The sequence below is a fragment of the Dasypus novemcinctus genome, chromosome 21 (genome assembly GCF_030445035.2).
Source record: "Dasypus novemcinctus isolate mDasNov1 chromosome 21, mDasNov1.1.hap2, whole genome shotgun sequence".
NCBI classification, from domain to species: Eukaryota; Metazoa; Chordata; class Mammalia; order Cingulata; family Dasypodidae; genus Dasypus; species Dasypus novemcinctus.
This window is the reverse complement of record NC_080693.1, coordinates 24,797,155-24,815,530: the sequence shown is the minus strand read 5'-3', so window position 1 is coordinate 24,815,530 and position 18,376 is coordinate 24,797,155. Positions and strand designations below refer to the sequence as shown.

General features: G+C 59.8%; 1 protein-coding gene across 1 annotated transcript; it reads right to left on the bottom strand.

The window, feature by feature from the left end:
- Positions 1-1,397: 1,397 nt before the first annotated feature.
- On the bottom strand, positions 1,398-12,161 carry LOC101430353 (arachidonate 12-lipoxygenase, 12R-type). Its single transcript, XM_058283221.1, has 15 exons — positions 12,015-12,161; positions 10,806-11,010; positions 8,423-8,504; positions 8,244-8,330; positions 8,024-8,146; positions 7,106-7,209; positions 6,584-6,756; positions 6,248-6,391; positions 5,122-5,325; positions 4,801-4,887; positions 4,383-4,552; positions 3,860-3,981; positions 2,105-2,205; positions 1,790-1,960; positions 1,398-1,577 (listed from the first exon to the last, which is right to left on the bottom strand). Exons 1-15 carry the CDS (start codon positions 12,159-12,161, stop codon positions 1,398-1,400), a joined length of 2,100 nt encoding a protein of 699 aa, XP_058139204.1.
- Between the last annotated feature and the right edge of the window lie 6,215 nt (positions 12,162-18,376).

Genomic DNA, 18,376 nt, shown 5'->3' with positions numbered 1-18,376 from the left:
GTCTCCCACCCTCCAGACCCCACAACCCCAGGGCAGCAGCCCCTTGAGTCTCAGCTCTGCTCTCCACACTGGCTGCCCTGGACAGCTGCCCTGGCCTCATCCAGTATTTTACCATGAGTATTGTCACATGCTCTGTCCAACATGCTGCCATCAACAGCGGCCAGGTGAGCCAGTGCCAGCCCCCAGGGGACAGGCAGGGTCACAGGAGGGACGCCCCGAGCAGGAGCGCTGGCAGCCCTGTACTAATTGAGTTTGGGGGGTCAGTTTGAATTTGGTGCCTGGACGCCCAATGTTCCCAGTGCCCTGCGGCCTCCCCTGCCCATCACCCAAGGCCAGACAGACCTGCTGGCCTCACTGAAGTCAACCATGTGCTGTGCCCTGCGCTCTCCTGGGGTGTCAGACACTGTAAGCAAGGCCCTGGGTGGGGACGGGAGGGGCCCCAGGTTCCAGAAGAGTGGGAGGGTTAAGGAAGGACGGGAGCCTGGGGACCCTGTCACTTGGAGGGAGTCTGGGCGCCGAGAAGGCTGCTCCGAGCGGCCGACGTCCTGGTGGGCGTGGCCTGGGGCGGGCGGGGCTCCTGGGGGCGGGGCTTCGAGTGGGCCGGGTTTCCTGCGGTTGGGCTTAGGACGGTCCCGTGCCCGGGTGGGGGGTGGTTTTGTTGCCAGGTGAGCCGGTCTTGGGAGTCGGGATTCCTAGGCGGGAGGGGCTGGGGGTGGAAGTCTGTGTTCTTTGGTGGGTTTTCTGGGGGACGAGGGTCCTCGGGATCTGAGTCCCCTCCGTGGGGGGGGGGGCTTGAGATGGTCTAAGTTCTCCAGTGGGCGGGGCTCGGGTGGACTAAATCCCTCGGCAGGTGGGCTTAACCTGGACCAGAATTGTTTGGGATCAAAAAATGGGCGCTGGGTGGACTGGGGGAGAGCGCGGACCACAATGTGCACCACTGTCATGCGGTGCAGCGGAGCTCCAGAATGTATTCGCCAGGTGCAGTGGGTGTGCTGTGATGATGGAAGAGTTTGTTGATGTGGGAGGGATGGGGTGGGTGGAGTGGGGGGTATAGGGGGACCTCGAATTTTTTGAATGTAACATTTAAAAGAAAATAAAGGGGGAGAGGGGAATGGGGCGGGGCGCCCAGCAGGGCCGAAGTCCTAGCCTTTTCTTCCGCCAGACCTAGCGGCTCACCCGGGAGCGGGACCGGGGCCTGGCGCCGCTCTGCACCCACCCGGCCCCCGCCGCCCGCAGGACAGCAGCGCGGTGTGAGCGCGGGCGCCCCCGGCCCGGCGCCGCGCCGCCCCGCTTCGGGTGAACCCCCGCGCGCGGAGATGGACCGAGGAAATGTGTTTGAAGCATTTTTTTTTTTTTTTGGAAAATAGGTGGGGCGGGGCGGGGCTGGACGGGCCGATCTAGATAGAAATGCTGTTCTCGATCAGCACGGGGTCCAGGTAGTAGTAGGGGAGGGGGAGGCACTTGTTGCGCTCGCGGATGTTGTGCGAGATCTGGGCCAGGCGCCGGCGCAGCGCCTCCATGCTCCTCCGCGGCGCGTCCTCCACGAAGTGGATGTCGGGGAAGTGGCCCAGGGGCCGCTGCGGGCAGAGTCAGAACGCTGGGACCGCGCCAGCCCCCCACGCACACCTCCACGGCCGGACGCCAGCCCTCTTGGCCGGCAGGAGGACCTGGCCCCACCGCCTCTGCCTTCAGCAGCCCCTCTCCCTGCTCCCCAGGGCACCACCTGGCCTGCTTGGCCGCCCAGCTCCCAGCTCCCAGCCCCCTGCCCTGCTCGGCCGCCCTGGGGCACCTTGTCGTCGGGCTCCCGGCTCAGCGTCCAGAGCACCAGTAGGGTGATGCACGTGGTCTTCACGTCGGGCAGCGTGTCCATGAAGGTCTGCAGAGTGCTCAGCCCCTTGGTCTGCATCGGTGGGTTCCGCATGGATGATGGAAAATTGGGCATCCAGGCGGTGAACTCCAGCTGGGGGTGGCGGAGGGGAAGGGCTCTGGCTCAGAGAGCACCCAGGGTCTCCCCCTCCCCCAGGGCCCGACCACCCTCTGCCCCGTCAATGATTTGGATTCACACCACATGGGCTGGGGCTGGGGCTGGTGAGGAGGGCAGTACCTGCCCCGTGTTGACAGCTGCGTGCCTGGCAGAGCAGGTGTAGATGACAATGGTGACATACCGGATCAGCTCAGGCACCGTTCGCAGGCACGTGGGAAAGCCTGGGGGCCAGGGGGAAGGCGGGGCGGTGTTGGTCCTCCAGCCCTCCCCTGGCCTCCCACCTTGCCAAGACTCCAAGCTGCCACGTCTGTGCCCTCGTTCTGCCTGCTTGGCCCTCCCACGGCCATTGCCCTGTCCCCCCTGTCCAGACCACAAGCCCAGGGGCTCAGCTGGCTCTGGCCAGGTGTCCTTCAGGGCTCCCGGACCCCTGCCTGAGGAGTGGCCTCAGACCCCTCCTCCAGTTCCCCTAGGGGGTCTCCTGGTCCCAGGGCCTCAGGGCGAGTCCATCACTTATCCCCCATCCCACTCCCCTGTGAGACTGCGCACACTCCGGCCCTCGGGCTCACATTTTCTTCCCTGACCAAGCTACTTCTTTCCTGTTGTCCCACATGAGCAGCCAGCCCTCGGTGCCATGGTGACCCGGTGCTGAGAGCTCAACTCATTCCAACCAGCCCCCATCATCTTCCTCCCAAACTGGCTCCTCCTCCCAGGGTCCCGGCTCAGGGAAGATACACACCACCCGTCCAGTTGCAAAAGCCCAAAGCCGGGGAGTCTCCTTTGACCCCTCCCTCACCTCACCCCTTCCCTTGCCAAGCCCAAACCAATGACCAAGTCCTGTCATTTCAATCTCCTGACCAGCTCTCGAATTCTGTGTCCCCACAGACCCTACCCAGTCAGGCCCCTGCCACCTCCCCGCTGCTCACTGCAGTAGCTTTCCGAGCGGTCGCCTAACAAGCCCCTCTGATCTCCCTGCAAGCCCTTCCATGGCTCCCTATGGCCCTCAGGGCAACTCCAAACTCCTTAGCCAAGCCACGGGGCTGGCCTGCTCATGCTTCAGGCTTAGCCCTGTCCGGCCCTGCCCTACTCCCACCCTAAGCTCCAGCTGCAGAGAACTGCAGGCAGATCCCAGGACTCACGGTGTTCTCTGGCTTCTGGGCCTTTCCACCCAGGCTGTTCCCACTCAAAATTCTCCTAACCTCACTCCCTGTCATCTCACAACAACTTCCCCATACTGCAGGTCTCAGCTAGATGTTAGCCAGGATGCTAGGTCTTCACTAGATCTTAGCTTGCTGCTTACTCATCCCCAGTCTCTACCCATCACCCCTCCCCCAACTGGGTTAGGGGCCTCCCCTGGGCTCCTAGGGCCCCTCCTCAGGCTGCCCCCCAAACAGCGCCAGTCCTGCTATAGTGTCACTGCCCCCAGACTGTGAACTCCTTGAAGGCAGGCACCTTCACCTGTCTCATTCCCTTTTGCCTCCTCAGTGTTTGTCAAATAGTAGGTGCTCAATAAATAGTTGTCATGTGGGTGCCCAGGTGACATGACCACAAGTTCCCCACCAGCTCCCCCAGTACCAGCATGTGCTGCCCTTTCCTGTTGGAGTTCATGTCCCATTTCTCAGGCCACAAAGGCCCATTTCTGGGATGAGGGGCTGGGACCCCTCCAGCTCTCTGCAGAGGTGAGCCACAGCTCCTGAGCTCAGACGGGGACCGATGGCCAGCCCTGCTTTCTCCACCAGCCTCTCTGAAATGCTTTTGTCCAGGGACCAGGGAAGGGCCCGGCCAAAATCCCAGGCAGTGACTTGATCTCCTGCGGCCACAGTGCAACATGCCCTGGCCCAGCCCGGGTGGCTGCCACACCACGGCCCAGGCCCATACCCGAGCTCTCGCGCCCCAGGAAGCATTCCTTGAAGATCTCCTGCACCCAGCACTGCAACTCTGGGTCACCCTCCACGGCTGCATCGTTCGGGTAATAATAGGTGATGACCTCTGTCACGTACCTGCCAAGGGACAGTTCTCTGCGTGGGTCCTCCCCCTGCCCTCCCCAACCTGGTTTCTCCCACCTCCCCCCTGCCTTAGCTGCCCAGAGCTGGGCCCAGAGCTGAAGCAGGCCTGTGGGTGAGCAAGGCCTGGGGGGCAGGAGTGGAGTGGGGGGGGGCCTGGTAAGGTCAGAAAATACTCAGAGCCTCCTGGTGAGGGTCTGGGGTGGTCCACAGGAAGCTCCGAAGGGTCGGCAGGTGGAAGTGGGCCAGGGGCCAAAGTAAGGCTCAGACTCACGGACCTCAGACCCCACCCTGTACAGCTGCAGACCCGAGCTCAGGTCCTTAAAAGCCCCCTGCACCCCCTCCCAGCATCCCAGGACATCCACGCCAAGTGCCATCCGCTGCCGTCTCGACCTCACCTCTCCAGCGCATCCCACACTGCCAGGCAGTCGTCGCGGTAGTAATACCCCGGCAGGTCCTGGACGCCACGCTCCACGAAGTCATGGGGGAGGTAGAGCCTCTCGTAGGTGATCTCGGACAATCCCCGTACCATCACCTCGGCAAAGCCCTCCAGGCCCAGCGACATGCCCTGGGAGGGAGGAGGCAGCGCTGGGGCTGGGCGCGTGTCCCCGTGGGGCCCAGCAGAGCCCCTGTAAGCTCAGCCTGCTGCACGCCCCCTCCCGGCCTCTGCACCCTTCTAGGCACAGCAGCACTTTCATCTGTGCCTCCAGCCACACCCCAGCACAATCCAAAGGCAAGTGGGAAGTCCTGCTTGCAGTCTAACTGCAAAGGCCAAAAAAAGCAAAGGTCTTGCTGGGGTGGGGGCAGCAGCCTTACCCTGGCTGAGAGTCCCCCCTCGTTGAGGAGCAGGGCCCGCCCGATGCTGTTGATCTGGACGACAAATCGGGTGTGGGGCACGAGCAGCTGGGGGAGAAAGGGAAGACAAGAATGAGAAAGGAGCAGAGTTGCCCCCAGAGTCCCTCGGCGCCCCCATTTCTGCGACATCGACCCCTGCACTTTTGGAAGTCCCCACCCCAAGCCCTCTCTTGTGGGTCCCCAGCTGCCTCCCCAAGTCTAACTGGAATCCCCGACCCCCGAGTGAGCCAGGAGGCTCCCCGGGGCCAGGTGGGGGCAGGGAGGCTCGATGGAGGCCCCGACCTTGTAGAGCGGGTGGCACATGGGCAGCTGCCTCAGCATGGCCAGGTAGAAGGCCTCGCCGATGAGGTGGGTCTCCAGCAGGTGGGCGATGGCCTCGTGGCAGTAGAACTCAGCGTAGCGCACCCACGTCTTGGCCAGCAGCCAGTCCCACTCGCAGTCGCTGGGCAGGAAGATGGGGCAGTCGGGCCCCGGGGTCTGGCTGAGCTGGGGGCGGGGAAGAAGGGAGGGTTAGGTGGGGCCCAGCCCCCTCCCACACAGGGGTACCCGCTGCAGGAGGGAAGTCTGAGCAGTAACAATTCCCTCCCCCTCCCTGCAGCACCCCAGGGCCTCTCCTCCCAAGCCTCCCCGCGCCCCTTCTCCACCTGGCAACTCTGCCTCTAAGCCTGATGAGCTCAGTGTTCTCAAGAGCAGCCTGGCCCCCAGAGGGGTTGGTTAATCAGACGGAAGAGCGACTGAAGTCAGAGACAGGCTTGAGCTCCCAGGCTCATTGTCATCGGGACCCCTGTGCCTACGGGCACCAGCACGCCCACTCTCCACACGGGGGCTTACACACGAGGGTGCCCACAGGGTTCTGAGTTCATGCATGGGCACACAGGCACGATGGCAGCACACAGGTGTGCACATACCGGTACTCGCTTCTAGGCTTACACTCGGGGTCACCCGCCTGGGTCCGTGTGGGCAGTGGTGTGCACACAGAAACACACGCGGAGAAAGGTACAGGCTCACACATAAACGCACATGCAGGTACATGGGCACACAGACAAGCAGGTTCCTCTCTGGCCACACACACAGGTAGGGACATACGTGACATAGGCGTAGTCTCAGAGGCACACGGGGATGTGCACAGAGGCTCTGAGGCATGCACACTCAGCGTGGGCATACATGCTTACACCCAGATGCACACACTCAGGCACAGACCTCACAAGTGGGTGCACACGCAGGGACACAGATTCATATGCACACACACCAGCTGACCTGCTGACCACTCGCTTACACAGGTGCACCCTCGTAGGTACGTACAGGTACACATAGAGACTCCCACAGCCATGCACGCCCACAGGGACATGCGCACTCACAGGCTCATGCGCTGGTGTATCGCTGGCACCCAGGTCCAGCACCCACGCACCTGGATGGCAATGGGCATCATGTTCCCTTCAGGGCCGAAGTGCAGCAGGCAGAGGGGGGCGCAGTGGTGCTGCTTGCGGCCGTTGAGCTCGATGGCGGGGATGCCCTCCAGGATTCGGTAGTCCGCCAGGTAAATGTTTCCCTTCTGCAGGGGGGTGGGGATGGTCGGGCAAACCCAGGGCACCTGCGGCGCGCGCCCTGGGTGCCGAGGGCGCTGGCCGTGGGCAGGGGGGCAGGGCCGTGGGGGGTGAGGGGGGAGGTGGGGCTCCTGCAGGGCGGGGAGGGGGTGGGGGAGGCGGGGCGGCGGGTGGGCGTCCCCGTGGCAGCCAGGCCTCACCTCCAGCTCGGCCTGCAGGCACGTTCCCTCGCCCAGGAACGGGGCCACCATGTCATCCGTGACGGGGAACTTGTCCGGGATCTGCGTGCAGCGGCGGATGAGACCGGGGTTGACGCCGTTGAGGTACTGGTACCCAAAGAAGCTGTCCTCTGCCCAGTGGTCAGCCACGTACTCTGGGCGGACAGCGGGGGCGTCACAACCCGGCCGGCCCCTCCAGAGGCAGAGGGGCGTGGGGCTGCAGCCTGGGCCAGGGAGACCATGGGCACCTCAGGGGACTCCAGGAGGCCAGTGGAGGCCCCAGCCTCCCCTCCAGCGGCCAGAGGGGCCCGGGGTGACGTTTCCCAAGGGGCCACCAGAGGGCACCACCGCCCGACTCACCCGATCTCCCCTGGGTCTGCTCCCCTTTCTTCCCGCTTCCCCCACGCCCACCCGCTTCCCCCACGTCCACCGGTCTGGCATTCAGATGCCAAAGGCCCCCTGTTCAACTCCCCCGCGTTCAACTCCGGATGCGCGACTGCATACCAGAGACGAGGGTCTTGTGGGCAGGGAAAATCTTCCTGATGTGCTTCAGTTTCTTCCATGACCGTTTGCAGTCCACCAGGCCGCGCAGTTTGAACTTCAGTGCCCTGAGAGGTGGGGTTCCGAGGGGGAAGGCTGTCAGAGAAGCTGCAAGGTCCTCTGGGACACCCGGGTCTCTGAGTCTCAAAGTCTCAGAATATCTGGGTCTCTGCATCTCAGGGTTTCTGTGTCTCTAGATCTCTGTGTCTCTAGATCTCTCTGTCTCTGTCCCTAGGTCCCTGGATCTCTGGGTCTCTGGGTCTCTATGTCTCTGGATCTCCGGGTCTCTGGATCTCTGTGTCTCTGGATCTCAGGGTCTCTAGATCTCTGTGTCTCTGTCTTCAGGTCCCTAGGTCGTTGGATCTCTAGGTCTTTGGATCTTAGGGTCTCTGGATCTCTGGGTCTCTGTCTCTAGGTCCCTGGGTCCCTGGGTCTCTGGATCTCAGGATCTCTGGGTCTCTGTCTCTAGGTCCCTGGGTCCCTGGATCACTGGGTCCCTGAGTCTCTGGGTCCCTGGGTCCCTGGGTCTCTGGGTCTCAGGATCTCTGGGTCTCTGGCTCTCCTGGTCTCTGGGTCTCTGTCTCTAGGTCCCTGGGTCCCTGGATCTCTGGGTCTCTGGGTCTCCTGGTCTCTGGGTCTCTGTCTCTAGGTCCCTGGGTCCCTGGACCTCTAGGTCTCTGGGTCCCTGGGACTCTGCATCCCACATCTCATGGTCTTTGTATCTCTGGTCCCTGGTCTCACCCCTCTGGGGATCTGGGTTTGCCTGCAGCCCTCTCCACCTTCCTGGCTATCTCAGAGTCTGGGGCAGTCTCAGAGGTGGGCATGGAGGGGGCGGGAAGGGGGCGGGTGGGGGACAGGGGCGGGTGCCCGACGCAGGCTCACATGGGCCCCAGGCGGTAGAAGAAGGAGGCTGTCTTGACGAAGGAGTAGCGGAGGTTGGAGTTCAGGAATTTGGTGGCCTTAATGTTGATGAGAATCGGGAATCCAGGGATGTAGCCGTTCCACCTGGGGGGAGGATCAGAGGGCTTCTGGGCACCTGGGGTCCTGGGGGGGGGCCTTGTGGGCAGGGGCAGGGGCCCAGGTGTCCCCAGGGGGTCCTTACTCAGGCCGCTCTGGGTGCCTCCGGACGGGAGGGCGGTAACTGGGGATGTGCACGTAGTTGGGCAGCCCCGGAACAAAGACCCTCCAGCTGCAAAGACGTGAGACAGTCGGTGGGCTCAGCGCCCCTGTGGCCCCCTCCTCCCACGGCCCCGCCGGCCCAGCCCGGCCCCGCCACCTCACCGGTAGAAGTCCTGCTTGGCTCTGGTCTCCTCTTGGCGATGCTCCACCAGGATGGGGAGCGTGTCATCCGCCATTGTCTTTCCTGTGGGGAGACCAGAGGGGACCCAAGGTCTGACCCCGGCCCTGCCCACCCCTGCTCACGTTGGGGAGCAGGAATCCAGCTTCTGCCCCCTGGGACAGCTCTGGTGGGCCAGGACTGGGGGAGGGAGGTCACCTCTCCTAAAACCCCAGACCCTAGAGGGCGGGTCCTCCCCTTGCTCTCCCCTTCCAGCTTGACTCTGCTGGCGCCAGCAAGTCCCTGAAATAGTGAAAACTAGTTATTTTAGCACTTAGCAGATACTGGGCACGTTCTAAACTGCTTCTTTCTAATAATTCAGTCCTCTCAAGAACAACCTTCGGAAAGGAAACCTATTACAAACCCACAACCCCTTCTCCACAATTTCCAAAATCCAAAAAGCTCTGGAAAGCGAACTTTTTTTTTTTTTGCATAAGTTTGGCACAAATCCTTTGGTCTGCAAAACCTGCTCTAAATTGACCCGAAGCTAGAGGTTGTCTTTATTTAACACTTGGTATAATGATTCATAGTTTTTACTGCAGAAATATTAGTATATTTGATTGGGTATCCTATGTATATAATCGATTTAAATCTGTCTGATTTCAAAACCTCTCTGGCCCTGGCAATTTCAGCTGTGGGACAATATTGACTTGACCCTTTACCAGGAGGCTCCGAGGTGTGATTTGAACCCAGGCCGTCTGCTGCTGGCCCTCGCCCACAGACTAGTACCGACCACAGACCTCTGGGAGCCTTCTCTGAACTCCTTTCAGACATTATCCCCTTGGAGTCTCACATCGACCCTACCAAGCAGGTTTTGCAGTTAGCCCCATTTGACAGATGAGGGCACCGAGGCTTAGGAGAATTCAGAACTGGGCCTAGGAGTCCCGGTGGCGGAGCCAAGATCCAAAACGAGGCTGTCTTTCTCCGGCGTCCTGGCCATTCGTTAAAGCCCCCACTTCGTCGCCCTCTCCCTCCTCCATTTGTCTCAGCTGACGTTGGGCTGAACAGTGCCCCCTGGAGTTGTGCAATGGCAACCCAGCGTGGCTTCGTCCCCAGGGAGGTGGCCTCCCTCCTTCGAGGGCCCAGCAGGTGACTCAAGTCTCCCTGCCCTGGTGTTATGTGGCAGCTGCCCCACCCAGCGCCATTCCTGTCCGGCCACCCAGCGTCACCCTGCCTGTCCCCTGTTCCCATGCCACTGAGATCCGTCACTGTGGGACGATGCTCACTGCCCCAGGGAGACACTTGCCCCGACATCCTCCTCCCCCAGGCCTGCCTCCCTCTGCCCCCTGCCTCTCCGTTCCCCAGCTCAGGCCCTGCTCCCTGCCTCCCAGGAGAAGGTTCCAGCATGAGACAATGAGAAATGGAAAAGGGGTGGTCGGCGCAGGGAGGGCGGGGCCCCTCCCTTCAACCTCAAGAGAGGTCAGCCAAAGCTTGGGGGGAGGACACACCTCCAGCCCCCATGGACAGCCAGAGGGAGCTCTGGGCAGGGGTGGAGGAAAGGAGCTCAGGCACCCAGGTCCCATCCCTCTCCCATGGGAGCCACCAAGTCCCTGGAAAAACAGCTGGGCAGCCTCGGTCAGGCGAACACCTGATGCTGGAACAAATATCAGAGCATCCTATTGGAGTGGGATGAATTCGTACTGCCTTAAAGGGGTCCTTTTGGAGTCACAGTGCATCCTGTTAGAGAAGCAGGTGTCCTTGTGGGGTAATTGGACATCCTTTTGGGGCAACAGGACATCCCATCAGTCTGAAAAAATGCTCAGTTACGAAACCAGGGTGGCACAACATGTGCTGCTGGAGTCCCGTGGAGAAGTGCTGAATGGATAGGGCTTCTCAGTGGAATCCCAAGGCATCAGCTGGACCAATGGGGCACCCTAATGGACTCACAAGGCATCCTGTGCTGGTAACAGAGCCCTATGGGAGCAATAGGGCAGCTTTTGGAGTAGCAGGGCATGCGACTTCGGATAACAGGGCATCCTATCGGAGCACTAAAGCTGAAGCTAGAGCCACCAGATCTCGCCCGAGGAGCCAGGCACCCCGCTGGAGGGAAGCGAGGGCTCTAGAAACGGCAGCGAGCGCGCTCTGGGGACGCTGCCTCCAGCCGGGGCCTGGGATCTGTCATCTCTGCCCCCCCAGCACCAGCGCCAGGAGCAGCAATGCCTGAGGGGCGACGTGAAGGGCAGGAGTTTCCAGGAGTCCCGGGTAGGGTAGGGTTTGTGGCGGTGTCCCCTGCCCCTCCCACCCACATCTGCCTAGGGATACACGGTGGGGTGGCCAGGACAGAGCAGGGGGCCCTACCGGGCCTGGGAAGGGGTGGCAAGGGCTTACCCGTAGCCTCCCGGAGCGACAGGGTCTCGTAGCCATCCATCCACTGGTAGGCGGGGAAGTGGTACGTGCGGCCATTGGGAGCGCAGATCTGCACGTAGTTGCAGTACCAGGACTTCTTGGGGAAGAAGGAGTAGCGCTCCTTGCACAGGCGGATGAGGATGAGTTCCCCCAGGTCCTGCTGGCACTGGACAGTGTACTGGTCCACCTGGCAGGACACATGGCCGGTGAGCGGGCAGGACTGGCCCCCCACCCGGGCCCTGCTCCCACTGGGCGATGCTCACTTCCCCGGACCGGGGTGCTGGAGTCAGGACGTTCATCGGTTCATCAGACCCTTGTGTTCCCCTCCTGCTGCCCCAGCCTGTCTGTCCCCAGCACCTCCCTTCTCTGTGTTCCCAGCTCCCGAGGTCCTTCCCTCTCCCCTTCCCCAGCCATCTGAGGCTGCAGCACCCAGGCAGGACCCGGGCGGATGGCGCACACAGGGGTCCAAGTGGGGCCCAGGGCTCCCAAGCCTGCTGGAGTTGGGAGGGGGGAGTGGTGGTCCAGCCAACCCCGCCTGCTGCCCCTTATCCATGAAGACGTGGAGGTGCAGAAGTGGCCTCAGACACTTGGCACGACCTAGTAAGATCACAGGGCAGCGAGCGCTGGGCCCGGCTGAAAATGAGGTTTGAAGGCTCAGGAAAGCGTGCTGCCATCACTTTCCACCCCGGGCAGACGGCGCACTGGACAAGCCTGTCTGATGCCATGTGAAGTGCCAGAGACTCCAATGCAAATATAAGCGAGTCATGATGCAACTTAACTTAGCAAGAGTGGATAAGAATGGGAGGAGAGGGGTGAGGGAGAAGGGGAGAGAGGAGATGGGAAAGGGCGAGGGAAGTGGGAGAGGGAGGAGGGAGAGATAAAGGGAGTGGGGGGTGGTTCTGAGATGCAGGAGGCAGGTGGCTGATGGGGGGAGAGGAAGAAGAATGAGGAGAGTGAGAGGAGGTGAGAAAAGGGAGGAGGGGGAGGAGATGGAGGACCAGCAACAGAGGAGAAAGGTGGCCGACAGCGGGGGGCCATGGGGCAGGGGCATGGAGCAGGGTCTGGGGTGAGGGGCGTCCAGAGCCCCCTCGGAGCCCCACTGCTCTGCGCCCTTCCTGGCCCGGCTCTGGCCCCTCGGGGTCCTTCCCCTGCAGCCCTGCCCCTCTCGCAGGGCCACACACACACACTCACCGCCCCGGTGGCAAAGTCTCTCCCAAAGTGGTTGAGCAGCTGCTTGTGGCTCTCTCCTTCGGTGCCCACGATGATGAGGGAGATGGAGTCGAGCGTTCCCGAAAAGGGGTCGCTGCCCGTGGCCACGTTCACAGTGTAGGTGGCCATGGCTGCTCTACAGGACGCACGAGGGGGCCCTCGATCCCAGATTTGGGGGAGAGGGGGCGCGGTATGGGCACACGGAGGGCCCGAGGAGCAGGGCGGCCGGGCACGGAGAGGTGCGGTGGCGCGGCGGGTGGCACTGGGCCCGCCGACCGCCCGGCGCGCGGAGCAGGTGCTGCCCTGGTCCGCGGGGAGGGGAGCCGGGCAGGCGGGGCGGGGCGCAGCTCGCGGCGGCCGAGCAGGCGGCGGAGCTCCGGCCCGTCTGGGAGCCGCAGGGAGGCGACAGCAGGCAGGGCGCGGGGCCTGCCTCTGAGAGGGCGGGCAGAGATGCCAGGGACCAAGGCGCCTTCAGGGTGGGGGAGCCAGTCCCGCCTGAGCCAAGGCCCCAGGGAAGCCGGGGAAGGGGCGGGGCGGGGTCCGCAGACCTTTATCAGCCTACTAAGCTCCCTCCTCCTCCCTGCCCGCCCTGGGGACTCAGCAGGGCCTTGGGCTGGGGGTGGGGGCGGTGCAAACTTGCTGTCCCTCTGGCCTGCTGCCAGGAAATGGGGAGCTGGTGGCCGCAGCCGGAGGCTGGCCCATCCTTCGACCCTGTCCTCCTGACCCAGGGCCTGGAGTCCAGGAAAGAAAGGGTGGTGGGTGCTGAGGCTAGGATCCAGGGACCCGGTGGGCACAGGGGGATGCTGTGAGAGGCACCAGAGGGAGAGATGGCCGGGGATGGGAGACGAACATCTGCTGCTTCCTGCGGGTCCCATATCTGGTGAAGGTGGGGTGGGGGTTGGACTCAAGATCAGAAGACAGTTGGGGGAGCGGAGGTGGCTCAAGCCATTGGGTGCCTCTCTCCCACATGGGGGGTCCCAGGTTCCATTTCCAAGGAGCAAGAGCAGACAGACAGCACAAACAACGAAAGGAAGGGAGAAATATAATAATTTTTTCTTCAAAGAAGTCAGTTGGAGGAAAACGTGGGACATAAGAAGTATGCTAATTAGCGAGTAAGTAATTTTTGGTATGTTCATGCAATAGAAATCTACATAACAATAAAAAGATAAACAATAAAAAAGAATGACTTTGAGTGAAAGAAGTCTTATGCAAAAGAGTCTGTGCCCTGTGATTCCGTGGGTACCGAGTTCAAGAACAAGCAGAGCTAAGCACTGCTTCTAGAAGTCAGACAGGTGGGCAGCTCTGGGTTGGGGGTACAGATGGGGCATGGGCACAAAGGAGCTGTGCCGGGAGCTGGAAAGGTACTATGTCTTGATCTGAGCGGTGTAGAGGGCACTTGATGCATTTTAATGTATCTACACTATCCCTCAATTTTCTGAAGTACACACTGCCATTGGGGGAAAAAAGAAAAAGAAACATAAAGAACCAAGCTGGGGGAGCAGATGTGGCTCAAACAGTTGAACGCCTGCTTCCCACATGGAAGGTTCTGGGTTCAGTTCCCGGTGCCTCCTAAAAGAAATGAAGCTAGGAAGTTGGCTTGAGGAGAGGTTGGGCTCTCATGGAATTGGGTTTGTTGAGCAGCAGGTCACTGATTCATTCGTTCGCTTACTTGTTCACTCATTCATTTATTCAGCAAATGCTTATTGGACACACATAATGTTCCAGGCACTGCAGACATCTTGCAAAGGACAAGAAACAGTAAGCAAATCGATGCTTTAATTTTGATATTAAATAGCCCTTGCAGAATAAACCCAGGGTGGGGGAGAGGGGAGATCGGGGACGAGTTTCTGATAGAATTGCCATCGCGATGGGCCCCGGCCAGGACTGCGTTTAGGGTGGAAGCAGGACTGAGGCCGGAGGCTGCAGTGAGGGGGCTGGAGTCCTGCTCTCAGCAGTTGGCGTTTGGGACACAGGGAGAGTGAGGAGAGAGTCACGTTCCTGTCCCCTTCTTCCGGATCTGCCCTCTTTCCTTCCGCCTCCCCAGGCAGCTGTTGCCAACCAGGAAGTGTCAGCCCCGGTTTCCTCTGTGGTGGCACCTTTCTGACACCATCGAGGGAAGGGCACAGTGACTGGGCCACATCAGAAGCAAAGTGGGGCGGAAAGGTTCTGGAAGGCTCAGGGTTGGGTAAGGAATGGGAATAAGATCCTGACTCAGGTTTCATTTATAGACAAGGATGCAAATGGAGTAAGGGATTGAAATGACCTAAAGACCCAAATCTGCTCACGTCCTTCTCCCCAACCCCAGACAGGGCCTGGTAGCGGCTCCTCATTGCCTCATGAAGGCAGGGGCCTCATGGCCTGCCTCGTTGGCCTCACCCCTCCCTGTTCCCTTACCCTCTTCTGTCTGGGACTACATGCCCTTCATCCACTCATCCTCCAACAGTGGCTGAGACCCTACTACGTGCCTAGCACTGTGTCAGGTCCTGAGAATGCCATGTAGCCAAAGCAAACCCCTGCCCTCATGAAGCTTACATTCTAGCGTGGGAAACAATACTACCTAGTAACCAAATAAATGAAATAGTATGTTAAATACAAAAAGTGCTGAGGAAAAAAATAATAAAGCAGGGAAGGAGACTATGAAATATAGGGGAGTCAGAGTTAGACATAGAGTGGCCAGGGAAGGGCTCCCTGAGAAGGGGACTTTCGAGTAAAGACCTTGAGGAAGTGAGGTCGGTGCCTTCCCGCCACAGGGCCTTTGCACGTGTTGTTCCCATTCGGCTTCTTGAACCTGGTTAACGCCTCCTCTTCCTACAGATCTTAGCTTAATAACTGCTTTTTCAGGGAGGGCCAAAGTTAACTATGAATGGCTCTCATAGCACTGCATCTTTGATTAACATCTGTCTCCCTCACTAGGTTAGACGGTCCATAATTTGGTTTTCTGCCCCACTGCCTGGCCCAGTTCCTGGTTCCTCGGAGACTCTGAATACATGATCCCTGACAGTTGGATGGGTTAGCGATGAGGACAGGGTCGGGGATTGCGTCGACAATGGGGTTAGAATTAGGGTGAAGATTCAGATAGGAGAGCTGGGCTGGGGAAAGGATGAGGCTAGGCTCTGGGAGGGACGTGAGGGAGAGGGTGGGTAAGGGGCTGGAAGTAGGAGTAGAGGAAAGACTCTCCGGGTCACTGGCAGGACCCTCCCCTCTGCCTGCACCCAGTGCTGTCGCAGCCAGGGGAGGACAGGAGCTGTCAGGCTGGTCAGGCTTGCCATCTCGGGCTGTGCTCTGCCACCCTCCCGACTCCTATGGATGCTGGAAGCACCTAAGATGCAGATTCCACGCACACCTGCCTGGCAGCCTCGCCCCTTCCTTCAAGATGGTGCGGGGGCTCCTCAGGCTTCCTGGAGAGCAGGGCGGTGGGTGAGATGAGGCTCCAGGCTGGATTGGAGCTTGGGAAACTGAGCCGCCAAGCCTCTGGACGAGGCGGGGTCCTGGGGCAGCTGGGGAGAGAGGCGCAGCCTTGGCCTTTCTGAGCCAGGGGCCAGCTCACTCTGGGAGTCTGGAAGTGGATGGGGGCATATGGTAGCCGGGAGGGTAAGGAGGAAGGGAGCCTGGGGAACGCGGACGTGGAGGCTGGTGATGCGGGGAGGCTGGGGGTCTGCCCCAGAGCGGGGCTCTCCCTCCATCCCCCAAAGGCTGCCTCTCCCAGTCATGGCCCCAGCCCTCCCTCCTTAAAAGTCAGGAGGAGTGGCTCTGAGGTTGATCGGGGCAGGTCTGGAGTGGGCACCTGGGGAGATGGAGAGGGAGAGGGACCTGGTGGGAACGTGAGCGGGGCCGGGGCTGGGAACGCGGACGGATGAGGCACGAGGGTGTAGACGGGGCATTCCCCAGTTACAGCCAAACGTGGACGCATCACTCTTGAGAGGAGCTGGGTCGGGCTGGAGAACTGGTTCTCCTGGACCAGGGGCGGGACCCGGAGAGCAGGAGAGGCCCCTGGGAAGGATGCAAGTCCGGCTGGGTTGGCCGTGACTGCTGCCCACACGGGACACCCGAGGCCTCGCTGCTGGGGCATCCCCGCCTGTCTTGCCCCCACCCCTGCCCTGCGTGACAGAAGCAACCCCTGGGGCCACACACACTGGGATGCAGAGAAAGAAAAAACAAATCAGGTCACTCCCCTGCTGAAAACCTTCCAGGGCTTAAAAAGAATAAAATCCAAGGACTTTACAAGCGCGTGGCCCAACTTCAGTCTGCGCCCTCTGTCTGCGCCTCAAACACACGCCCTCAGGGCCTTTGCACTTGCCATGTCCCCCCAGCTGTTTCAAGTCCTACAGGTCTCACCTCCTCAGAGAGGCCTCCCCTGACCACTGGATCTGCTCTGACCTCCACCCTCACCCCCAGTCACCCCCATACTGCAAAGGATTTATTTATTCGCATTTATTATCTGTCTCCTGGCATCCAGAACTTTGTCTAGGGAGACAGGAGCCTTGAGGCAAGTAGATGCTAGAATCTCAACACTGGAAGGGACTTGCCAGGTCCTCTCGTCCCACCCACGTATCTGACAGATTTGGGGTACAGAGGCTGAGGGACGCTCAAGGTCATGCAGTGCCTGGTGGCCGAGCCAGGGCTTCCCATGGCACCAGTCGGCCTTCTACACACCAGTGGGTCTTCTACACTGTCTGAAAGCATAGAGGGGTCCAGTGGGGCAGGTGGGGGAGCTGCCCAGAGCCAAGGCACAAGTCCTACGTGAGGTTGGGTGTGTCTCCTCCACAAATCTCCTTCCAAGCTGGTTTTCTGGGAATCCAGATTCCAGTGACCCGCCCTCGTCCCTCCCTGTCCAGCTTGGGGGCATTTTTAGGATGGGCATGCCTTGTAATGCGCTCCATGGGTACAGGTCAAGGGGTGTTCAGCCTCTCTGGGGTGCAGGCTGCCTAAACAGCCAGGGTTCCAGCACACCGTGGCTCTGCTCTCCGCTGGGTTGGAAATCGAGGCCAGGGTTCAAGAGGCCCGGCATCCCGTCGCTGATGTAGTCCGCTGGCCACAAGGGGGCGTCTCTGAGCATTTCCTACTCCTTTGATTTTGTTCTAAGGTGGACAAATTCCAGTGATTTTTGGCTAAACTCTTAAATATGCCAGTGAGATATCCTCCCCCCACAAAAAAACAAAACAAAACAAAACAAAAAAAAAAACGATTCCCAATGGCATTAGGCCCTCGAGCCCAGGATCCCAGAGCACAGGATCCCAGGAAATGAAAATCCAACCTCTGCTATAGCCAGACAGCCTCCCCGCAGCTGCCCCCTCCCATATTCACACCAGAGGACAGTGGTTGCTCCAAATTTCTCCATAGTAGGGGCTCTTCTCCAATCCTGGAAGATGTGGTTGGATCCAGAGTTTTTCATGAAGCTGAACTTGTGTTGCAAATACTTTTTCTTCCCTTCCTTTGATTCTGGCAGCCAAGGCAGCTGGTGAATTCCCCGGCTTGGAGAGATGAACACTGATAATAGCGCTGGGGTGAAGCTAGCAAAGTCCTTGCCCACCTGAGGCTCTGGGCGAGTTCCTTGTTATTCTGACACTAAAGCCATCTGATTCTCCTGCCACCAGCACCACAAGAACAAACAGGTACCCTGTCATCATCTAAAGACACAGTGATTCTGGCCAGAGAGAGGCTAGGACTAGGGTTTGATCTGCCACAGAAGTTGACTTGGGGGGCCAAGGAGGTCTGGAGAAGCAGGAAACCAGGAAGGCAGTGAGTGACTTCAGAGAGAGAAGATATGGCTGACCTGGCTTTAAGGACTGTGAGGGCGCTGGACAGGAGACAACCAGACTCTATATCAGTCAGGATAAAGTAGGTTATGCTGCAATAACGAACAATCGCAAAATTTCAATGGCTTAACCCAACAAAAGTTTATTTCTTACTTAGCTCCATATCCAACTCAGATCCATCAACAAAGGGCTCTATTTCACAGTCACTTGGAGACACAAGCTCATAGAAGTGCTCTTTCAACATGTGCTTCCACAATAGCAGAGGCAGAGAAGAGAGAATTCTGGAGGGTCTCACACCAGCAATTAAATGCTCCAGCCCAGAGATGACCTGCATGGCTTCTGCTCATAATTCTTAGGCCAAAACTAGTCACATGACTCCACAGAGGGCCAGAGGTTGAGTCCTCCGTGTGTCTTGAAGGGAAGAACCGGACCTTGATATGCAAAATTAACTACCACACCCAGGAGCTGGATTCTGAGACTTAGCAAAGCACCTTCTTTTTTCCTTTTAGTCCCTTGAGTCTGGATATTCCTTCACCTCCTGATGACACAGTCTGCAAGAATATAGGGCTTAGCTGGGTGTTGGGTTGG

Excerpts from the sequence above, each read along its gene's own strand:
- LOC101430353 (XM_058283221.1), bottom strand. The coding sequence starts at position 12,161 with ATGGCCACCTACACTGTGAACGTGGCCACGGGCAGCGACCCCTTTTCG. Across the intron at positions 7,210-8,023 it reads TTCTACCGCCTGGGGCCCAT|GGCACTGAAGTTCAAACTGC; the intron begins GTGAGCCTGCGT and ends CCCACCTCTCAG. Across the intron at positions 6,392-6,583 it reads GCCTGCAGGCCGAGCTGGAG|AAGGGAAACATTTACCTGGC; the intron begins GTGAGGCCTGGC and ends ACCCCCCTGCAG.